Genomic DNA, 9412 nt, shown 5'->3' with positions numbered 1-9412 from the left:
CACCGCGCCCTGTCCGGCCCGGGAGCGCCGCGGCAGCTCCAGGCTCGGGGAGGAAAGTCCCCGTTTACCTCCCGGCGATCTCGCCTCAAAGGCAAATTCGCAATATGTAAGTCGCTGGTTAAACAAGGGCATTTCCATTTGTTAATTGATGCAATTACGCCCTGGCGGTAACTGGCCGGCCGGGCTGCAGGCAGCCATCCATCCATCACCGCCCCGCTGACCTGCCACCGCCCCGACCCCCCCCCGCTCCCGGAGGGACCATCACGGGGACCAACACGGGGCTAAGGGAGAACAAGGGACGCCCGGCTCAGCACTCTTTAGAGAATGGGCTTCGGGCTGCCCTGCGACCCGCGTTCTGTCCCGGCCCCGGTCCTGCCCAGGCAGGCAGCGCACGCTGTGCGGGGCCAGRTCTGACCCCGCTCCGCGGCTCCGGGCCGCCGCGACGGGCAGCGACGCCGAGGCGGGGAGCACGGCTCAGCGGCTCCGATCCAACACCGGGGCCGTGTTGTACAGCAGCGCCCGGCCCTGGGGACGGGTGCGGGGTCAGCGGGAAGAGCCGCGGGGGCTGCGTTGGCCGGGCCGACCTCGAGAGCTGTTTCCCTGGGTGCGCCCGGCCCCGYCGCTGCCACCGCCACCCSTRCCCGGCGCTCGTCCTCCCCGCGGCGGGCCCGTGGCAAGGGGGCACGCTGGGGCTGGCGGCTGCCGCGATGTCCCCACTTGGTATTTATCCCCCGAAGACAAATTTTGATTGTGTTTAAAAATAAAGGGAAAAGAGACCAACCGCAAGGCACCCCCAGTCCCGCCTTTGACGTGCATCACAGTACAACATTAAACCAACATGAAACAAGTGCTGCGAGCGGGCGCGGGGCGCTGCCTGCTCCTGCCCGCCGCTGCCTGCTGCTGCCGGCAGGGCCGTGACGTCACCCCGCTCCTCGCCCACCGATGAACGCTAAAGACCTATAGAGCAGAAAATAATACAAGCAAGCTCCGTATCTTGCAAGCCCTACGTGATTTTCCCCCCCTCTTTGAAAAAGCCCCTTTGCACTTAAACTCTCTATACATGTGGGGTGGCTTTTTAAACTCCCTCTATACAAACATATTTATTAAGAGCGATGGGAAGTGGGGGGTAGCCTATTTTTTTAATCCAGGCACCAACCTCCCCCCCCCCCCCACCCCGCCTCAGAGGTCTGGCTGCTTTTCTTAAGTGCAATCATCTATAATTGAGAAAAAAAAAAAAAAAAGCCATACGTGGAAATGTGTGTGTGAGAAGGTGCATCCTGAAGCAGGGTTTAGTTACAATCGATCTTGGGGGGAAAATATTGCCTATGGTCCAAAAATAAGGAGCAACTATGTCCTTCTCTCAGTTCGGATACCCCTACAGCACCACTTCACAGGTAAGGCGAGTGAGCAGCACTCACTTTTGTTTAGATTCTGCTGCTGCTGTCCAGATGTCTTGTCCCCCCCTCCCTTTTTTTCTTCCCTTTCCCTTACTTAGAATATTTTTTTAAAAGGGCACATCTGGAGCCTTTTTTTAAAAAATGTGCGTGTGTGTTTATGTCTCGTTTGTGTTGTGTTAGGCTTAAACAAATAACTCGCAGTGTGCACAGCAAAGGCGTGTAGGAAACCGGTAATTCCCCCTCCTCCCYACCCTTCACCGTTCAGTTTTAAGTGCAACAAACAAATAAAAACATAAATCCCAGCCACGACCGCTTTCCGAGCCCGCGGAGTGGCCGCGCTGCGCCGGGCGCAGCCCCCGCCGCACCGCCGCAGCCCGGGCACCGCGGAGGGTGTGCGGGCAGCGGGAACCGGCGCTCGGCGGGCTCGGGATTTCACTCGCGTTCCTGCGGAACCGGGCTGTGCCGTTTCCTCCCTCCTTCTTCCACGGGTCGGTCCTTTTCCTGTGTTTTATTAGGATCTGTCGAGTTTTTTTACCCCCATGCGATTTCCRAAGGACACCCCCTCTCACACCAAGGCACCCTGTATTAACTAAGTCGTAGCTATAGCGTACTTTGAGTCACGATTTATTTGGGTAGAATTATTTATACACCGTAATCACTGCAAGATGTGCCTCCCTCGCTWGGGAAGTTAGCTGTCCCCTTGAAGTTATTGAAATCAAATGCCTTCGATTGCGTTGGCTGACATATTTACTGCTGTGTCTATTGTCAAATTAACTGTAATCGCAACTTTTTGCCTTTAAATCAATGCAGATGGACCGAGCGGGGGCGGGAAGGATGGAGCTGTACGGATCTTATACCTTTTTCGAAAGCAATTATTYCCTTAAAGTTTTGCCTGTTTGATTAATCGTGCGCCTTTCCCAAGAGCTCCCGCTACCCATTCGGTTTATTTCCCGGTTTCTATAATTAGTTGCTTCAGCCTGCGTTTCCTATCCCCCTCCTCACCGCCGCCTCCCCCCTCCGCGCACACACAGGCGCGCACACGCTCCTAAATTCCCCCCGACGGGGCTGCCTCGACAGTCACTCGGCGCCGTCCCGCTCTCTCCTCTCCGCAGWTTTTCGTGCCCGCCAGCCCCAGCACGACCTGCTGCGAGGCCGCCCCGCGCTCCGGGCCGGATGCGTCCTCGGCGCCGGCCGCCGCCTCCCTCTGCTGCGCCCCGTACGAGAGCCGGCTGCTGGCGCCCGGCCGCGCCGAGCTCAATGCCGCGCTGGGCATGTACAGCGCCCCGTACGCCGCCGGCCAGGGCTACGGCAACTACCTGCCCTACGGCGCCGAGCCCGCCGCGCTCTACACCGCGCTGGTGAGTGCCCGCCCGCCCGGCAGCGCTGCGAGGGGAGGGGGGTGCAACAGGCGGGAGAAACTCCGTGTCGGGGGAGCGCCGAGGGGAGCGGGACCGGGAGCGGGAGCGGTGCCGGCCCGTCGAGGGTTGGGGGCGCGAAGGGACTCGGCTGCCGCGGGGACCCGGGGGCGCTGGGGGAGTTCCTGTCCTGCTCGACGCCAAACGCTGCCGCTTCCCTTGCAGAACCCCCAGTATGAAATCAAAGACGGCGCCGGCACGCTGCACTCGGGAATCGCGCAGCCCGCTACCTACTACTCCTACGATCATTCCTTGGGGCAGTACCAGTACGACAGGTAAAACCCCTTTGATCAGCGCCCGGCAGCATTAGCATCCCCCTGCGAGGCGGCGGCCGACATCAAACGGCGGGGGACGGGGGGGCTCCGACCTGACAAACGTTGTACAAAAGAAACGAGGCGCCCCGGGAGCAGCAGACAGCGGAAATCAAAGTTGGGAGGCGATGTCAGGAGGGCAGGGGCAGGAAGGCAGATGGGCAGGGACCACACCGGCCTGCGACTTGGCTGGGCCGGGCCGGGGGGCTCTTGTCGGGCTCCCGCCGGCCCCCCCTCCCTAATCATCTCCCAGCAGGTACGGGACGGTGGATTTCGGTGGTTCAGCCAGACGCAAAAATGCAACGCGAGAGACGACGAGTACCCTCAAGACCTGGCTGTACGAGCACCGCAAAAACCCCTACCCCACCAAAGGAGAGAAAATCATGCTGGCTATCATCACCAAAATGACCCTGACGCAAGTGTCCACTTGGTTTGCTAACGCCAGACGGAGGCTCAAGAAAGAAAACAAAATGACCTGGTCTCCCAAGAACAAAGCGGGGGAAGAGAGGAAAGAAGAAACCCCGCGGGAAGAAGATGAATACAGTGCGGAGGGTGAAAGCAGAGGTAGGCGGGAAAGGCAGAGGGGCGCCTCCAAGTAGGCTCGAAGTGACGGCCGATTTCGAGGCCCCCCAACTTCCCCGCACCCGCACTAACGTCCTGCCGCCTCTTTCTTCCCCGTGTGTGTCCAAGCAGAGCAGAAGAGCTACAAGGAGGACAAGGAYCTGCGGTTCAGCGACCTRGAGGAGGAGGAAGAGGAGGAGGAGGAGGAGGCGGGGAAGCCAGAGAAGGGCCGGACCAGCTCCCTGCAGGAAGCCCCCAGCCTGGGCGCGGCGCTGCCCGAGGCTCCGCGGAGCGACTGCAGCCTGCCCGGCCCCTTCCACGCCTTTCCTTGTGCCAAGGGCCCCGCCGCGGACTTCGCCCCCGCCTCCTTGGCCGGCCCGCCGCCGCCCTACGCGCCCGCGGAGAAGCCGCGCATCTGGTCGCTGGCGCGCACCGCCGGGGCCAGCGCGGCGCGCAGGGGCAGCCCCGAGGGCCGCGGCGCGGAGGGAGGCGGCGGCGCGGCGGGGGAACATCCCCTGCCCGCCAAGGCCTTCCGGAGCTCCGCTTTCAACCTGCAGCCGCTCCCGCGAAGCTGCGCGTCCCACCGCGGCCTGGGGGAGCCGTGCCAGTTCGCGGCGGCGGGCGAAGGTACCCGCGGCGGCGGGGCCGCGGGGACGGGCGGGACCGCGGGCCGGGCCGGGACACAGGGCGCGGTGTGAGCCCGCCCGCGCAGCGACACCCCCGCTGTTCGGCCGTGCCCAGGTGTCAGGTGCACACGCCGAGGCTTCCCCGCTCGAGGCGAGCGGGCACGGGAGGGCGGCGGGGCCGGGCCGTGCCCACCGCGAGCCGCTTGTGTCTGTGCAGGCTTCGGGCGGGGCGCCAAGGGCGGCCCGGGAGGCACCGAGCTGGGCGGGACCTGCCTGGACAGGCTGCGGACGGCGTTCCGGCCCGTGCTGCGGAGGTGAGGTAGGTGACGGGCAGGCTGCCGGAGCCCCACCTCGCACCAAGCGCACGCCAGCCCGCCCGGCCCCGGGACACCGGAGCGRTCCCGGCCTGAGAGCGCTGTGCCAGGGCCGCCGCTTTGCCCCGCTCCGAGAGCTCCCGTCCGGGCGGGACAGCAACCCGCGGCCGCTTATCACCAGCTTATCACCGCTTCTCCGTCCCGCAGGGCCGCCCGCCCTATCCGGGGCGCTGGCGACGGGGCTCCGGCTGAACGAAGCACTCGGCTTGGCGCGACGAAAGCAAGCTCTGCCCGGGCCGGCGATGGCCTCGCGGCTCCGCCTGCCCTGCCCTCGCCGGGGAAGGGCTGCCGCGGCACAACGTGCTGYGCACATGGGCCCGAGGGGCACGGCGGGCGGAGCGGCCGCAGGACCGGCGCCTCCCCGCCGCTCGCCTGCCATGTGTTCAATGCCCCATTGACGTCTTTGCAAAAAGATAAAAAGACCCCACCCTAATACTTTCTCTTTCCCCCCCACGTCGTGGTTTGTTTCTCCCTTTCCTCCCAAACCCGCGCTCTCTACTTAGCGCCCTGCTCTGCCAAGGAGCGCCAGTTTGCATTTGCTCCGCACCATTCCGGGGAGAAGGAGGAGAAGCGGCGCAGGTTACGCCGAACTGTTTCTTTCCCATCTCTATACATAGATACCGCTGAAAGTATTTTTCAGAGTCTCTAATTAACACGGATGAGCTGAACGCCACGAAGCCGTCAGTGACCTCGGAGCTCTCCAGCCAGGAGCCGGCACAGCCCGGGAAGAGCGGCCCCGGGCACCCGCCACCCGCCCTGGGGCACGGCCGGGGCACCCCCGGGCAGCGGGTGGCGACCGGGCGGCGAAGTAGGACGTTGTTAGTGGGTCACCGCCGTCAGTCAGTCAAAAGAGCAGTGCTGCACTTTACAGGACAGACGAGAAAGGGAAACCGTATCTCTGCATTATTTCTGTTTAATTAAAAGTGTCATCAAACACTTTGTGTTCAGACTAATAAACCAAGCAGGGATGAGGAAAGAATGTTTCTTTGTTCCTGTCTCTAGAAGCAGTGGCAATAATTTAAATTAATAACTGTGGTAATTAAGAGGTCATCTATAGATCAACCCGATACCTGCTATTTCCAAGTTCACCAAGGTCAGCATTTACATTAAGTCATTTGTGGTCAATAGAGTCCAATGAATTCTGCCTTAATAAATCAGGGAAATCAATCTTGAATATCGAGYAGTCTTCTATATGTTTACTAAAGGCTACTCAAGACGAAGGGGGCTGCATAACTGGGAGCYCTCTGGGTTTGCGACCTGAGAAGCAATTCTTAGGGGAAGGGAGGAGCCACAGGTCATTGCAGCTCAATGTGATGGGGCTGTCCCCGGCTTCGGCCCCGATAACAGCTGCTGCCCTTCCGGGAGCACAGCAATCCCGGCTGCGGCGGCACTGTGAAAGAACGCAAACTTTGTTGGGCTTTGCAGGGTCCGGGAGGGAAGGGGAGGTCAGTGTACACGAGGGCAGCAGGTGATGGTGCAGCCGGCAGCGGGGCTGGGAGCGGGTGCCCCGCCGCAGACGCCCGGCCCACAGGGCTATGCCGCCCTCCGGAGCTGCCCTGGACAAGAGGCGGCGCAGCAGCAGCAGTCTGTTGCAGTGACCCGAAGCTTACAGAAGGGKAAATTAAGCTGCGAAAAGATAAACATTATTTCAAGTCGGATTTGAAGGATTAGGGCTTGTAATAAAGAGTATTAGGCCCTTTYGAAGGGTTCTTGCAAGGCGACTTTTCCACCCCTCCTCTCCCACCGGAGGGGACAGGTATTATCTGCCTTCGGAACACATCTGCAGCTTCCCCACGTGTGTCCGCAGCGACCGAACCAGGCCGGGTCTCTCTCCCAGCTGTGTCCCGGCCGCCTTCTCCCGTCGATCAGGGGAACGGCCCGGCTGCCTCCGGTCCCCGTTTCCCGGCGGCTTTGGAAGAGGCTCCCCGGGGAGGCAGCTCTGCGTTCACCTCCTGAGCTGCTCACGGGAGAGGAAACCTGCACGACCACCGCGGCCCGTGGCGGCCAGGAGCTCCCCTGAGCTGCCGGCTCTGTCCCCAGCCCTGGAATCCCCCGGCTGCGAAAGGGACGCGCGGTCCGCGGGAGGAGTTAATTAGGCGGGTGCAGGCCTCGGGCTCTCTAAGGCAGGCACGAAGGTAACCTACAGGAGTCTTAAGACTTTTATTTATTACTCTTACTCCCCTTTTATTAAAGGTCAAGTGAGCGAGATGCAGATTATCCCACCCGCCCAGGACTCCCCTGCAATCTGTCACGCCGGCAAGATATGTATCGCAAATCTCTCAAAATATAATCTCCGGGAATCATATTCCGAATACTGTTTTGATTAAAAACCAGAGCGGGGATTGATGGAGAACTAATACCGGGAGCGAAGCCTGCGTGCGCCCAGGCACAAAACTAAAATAACGGGCTCGCACGAACAGATTCTGCGCCTCCAATGCCATAATAAACGTATTTAAACCGTCTCTGTCTGAGCTTTGCTACGAGATGGGCTTTTTAATGCCGCTTCTCTGGGAAGTGAACCCGAGTTGTCCGGTGGAGTGGGGGCAGTCGGGCTCTGTCAGGCGATCGTTTGCTGGGTACTCGGAGCCTCCTGCTGCGGGGCGGCTCGGGGAGATGGAGCCGTGCGGGGTGCCCTGGGGCCGGTGCGGGGTGTCCTGTGTGGAGTGCCCTGGGCCCGGTGCGGGGTGCTCTGGGGCTGTGCCGGGTGCCCTGGGGCCGGTGCGGGGTGCCCTGAGCCCGGGACGGGGTGTCCTGTGTGGAGTGCCGTGGGCCCGGTGCGGGGTGCCCTGGGGCCATGCGGGGTGCCCTGGGCACGGTGCGGGGGTGCTCTGGCGAGGTGCTCTGGGGCCATGCGAGGTGTCCTGGGCCGTGCAGGGTGCTCTGGGGCTGTGCCGAGTGCTCTGGGCCCGGTGCGGGGTGCTCTAGGGCTGTGCGGGTGCCCTGGGGCCATGCGGGGTGCCCTGGGGCTGTGCGGGGTGCCCAGGCCGTGCGGGGTGCTCTGGGGCTGTGCCGAGTGCTCTGGGCCCGGTGCGGGGTGCTCTAGGGCTGTGCCGGGTGCTCTGGGGCTGTGCCGGGTGCCCTGGGGCTGTGCCGGGTGCCCTGGGGCTGTGCGGGGTGCCCAGGCCGTGCGGGGTGCCCTGGGGCCGGCCCCCCTCAGCCCGCCAGGGCGAGACGCGAGCCGGGCGCTCAAGGTGAAGACCCCGCGCAGCGCAGCGCAGCGCTGACAGACACACACCGCCCCCTCCCCGCACCCCGCTTGGCTCTGCGGGGCCGGGTCTCCCCCTTTCCGCAGCCCGCGGGGACGCGCTGGCACCGGCTGCCGCAGCCCCGCGGCTCCGCATCGCCCCCCAATTAGCGGCCGCGGGACGGGCGGGGGCGGCTCGTTGACGCGTCCCCCGCTGGGGTGGGAAGTTTCTAAAACAAAGTCGCCGGGCTAATGGCCCCGGGCGGGAGCGGCGGGGCCGCGCACACTCCACTGCGCCCGCTCAAAGCCAGCGCGACCGCGGGGCCGCCGCCGCCTCCGCCGCGCTCGCTAATGAAGTTTTGTCAAAGACAATTACGGGCCCGGCGGGGGCAGGAGGCCGCGATGAAAAGGCGGCTTTGTGCGGCCGAGACGGCGCGGCTCCCCGGCCACCCCCGGCCTTTCCTGCGCCCCCGCGGTGACCCCCGCGCCCGGCCCCGCTCCCCGCGGGGGCAGCGGCCCCGGTGCCCGGCCCCAGGTAAGCGCAGGGACGGCTTGGTGCCGGCACCGAGCCTCCAGAGCTGCAGTTYATCGGCCCGAGCCTCGGACGAGCGAAGCAAGCCCCGGAAAGCGGGGGCCGAGGCAGCGAGCAGCCCCTTCTCCCTCCCCACACGCCTGGTTGAGGGGTTCTGCCCCCTCTCCGCTCCACCGACAGACTGCTGCAGGAGATTCCTGTTGTTGCATTCAGCAAATGGGAGAATTCGTCCAAAAACTGCCAAACGAGCTGGCTAAATCTGTTTAAATATACACCAAAGAGACATGAAATTGGGGTCTGGGGCTGCAGCTGCCTTCAGCTGCGTCTGGGCGAGAGAAGGTGTGAAAGAGCAGGACAATAACCATCTTCCAGCACCTTCCCCAAGCTCCCAGCACTGCCCTCCATGAGGTCCTTGGTCACCTCAGCTCTCTGCCATCCCCTGCCAACATGGGCAGCACGAAACACATTGGCACTCTCCTAGAGAGGACAGGGAACCATTTCTGAGTCATGAGAAAGCCTGGACAATACAAGTAACCGCCCAGATTGGTGCTTCCCAACCTTTTGAAGCACAATTCTCTTTTTAGGGACATAGAACAAACCTTCCTTTACACCTGCACAAGCACATGAGAGTGGCCCTGACACTGAAATGSTCTAGATCCCTCACCCCAACTGGGTGGTATTCGCTTGTGCCCTCAAAGAGCTTCTGGTTTGCCCACAGGTTTCCCATCCCACAGTAAAGGGATGAATTTTACTGGCTTTGCAGCAACAAAACCCTTGAAGATCCCTTTTCAAAGGTGGCTACAACAGAAGTTTTAGCATGATGTGGCTATCGAGGTTATGGAGCAATGGATTGAAGCAATTCATTCAAAATGATCTGTAAAACTGCACAAGCAGCTCCCCAAGCCAGGTGTCATTTCAGGATGAAAGCATCTGTTAGAGAAAAATTATTTTTGCCATTGTATTGCCTTTTTTTTTTTTTTTTTTTACCTACTGTTCATCTGAAAATAAATTA

At 61.9% G+C, this 9412-nt stretch overlaps 1 protein-coding gene across 1 annotated transcript; it reads left to right on the top strand.

Annotated features, from left to right (window-relative positions):
- The first annotated feature begins 1349 nt into the window (after positions 1-1349).
- Positions 1350-5967, top strand: IRX6 (iroquois homeobox 6). The gene is made up of 7 exons (XM_057364542.1): positions 1350-1394; positions 2510-2755; positions 2978-3087; positions 3380-3687; positions 3817-4311; positions 4528-4629; positions 4832-5967. Exons 1-6 carry the CDS (start codon positions 1350-1352, stop codon positions 4626-4628), a joined length of 1305 nt encoding a protein of 434 aa, XP_057220525.1. The 3' UTR covers position 4629; positions 4832-5967.
- Positions 5968-9412: the final 3445 nt, after the last annotated feature.

The sequence above is a fragment of the Malurus melanocephalus genome, unplaced genomic scaffold, assembly GCF_030028575.1.
Source record: "Malurus melanocephalus ecotype Western Australia unplaced genomic scaffold, MMel_1.1 scaffold_40, whole genome shotgun sequence".
In the NCBI taxonomy this organism is placed as follows: domain Eukaryota; kingdom Metazoa; phylum Chordata; class Aves; order Passeriformes; family Maluridae; genus Malurus; species Malurus melanocephalus.
Note: the sequence above shows the minus strand (reverse complement) of the source record. Positions and strands in the feature narration are given on the sequence as shown.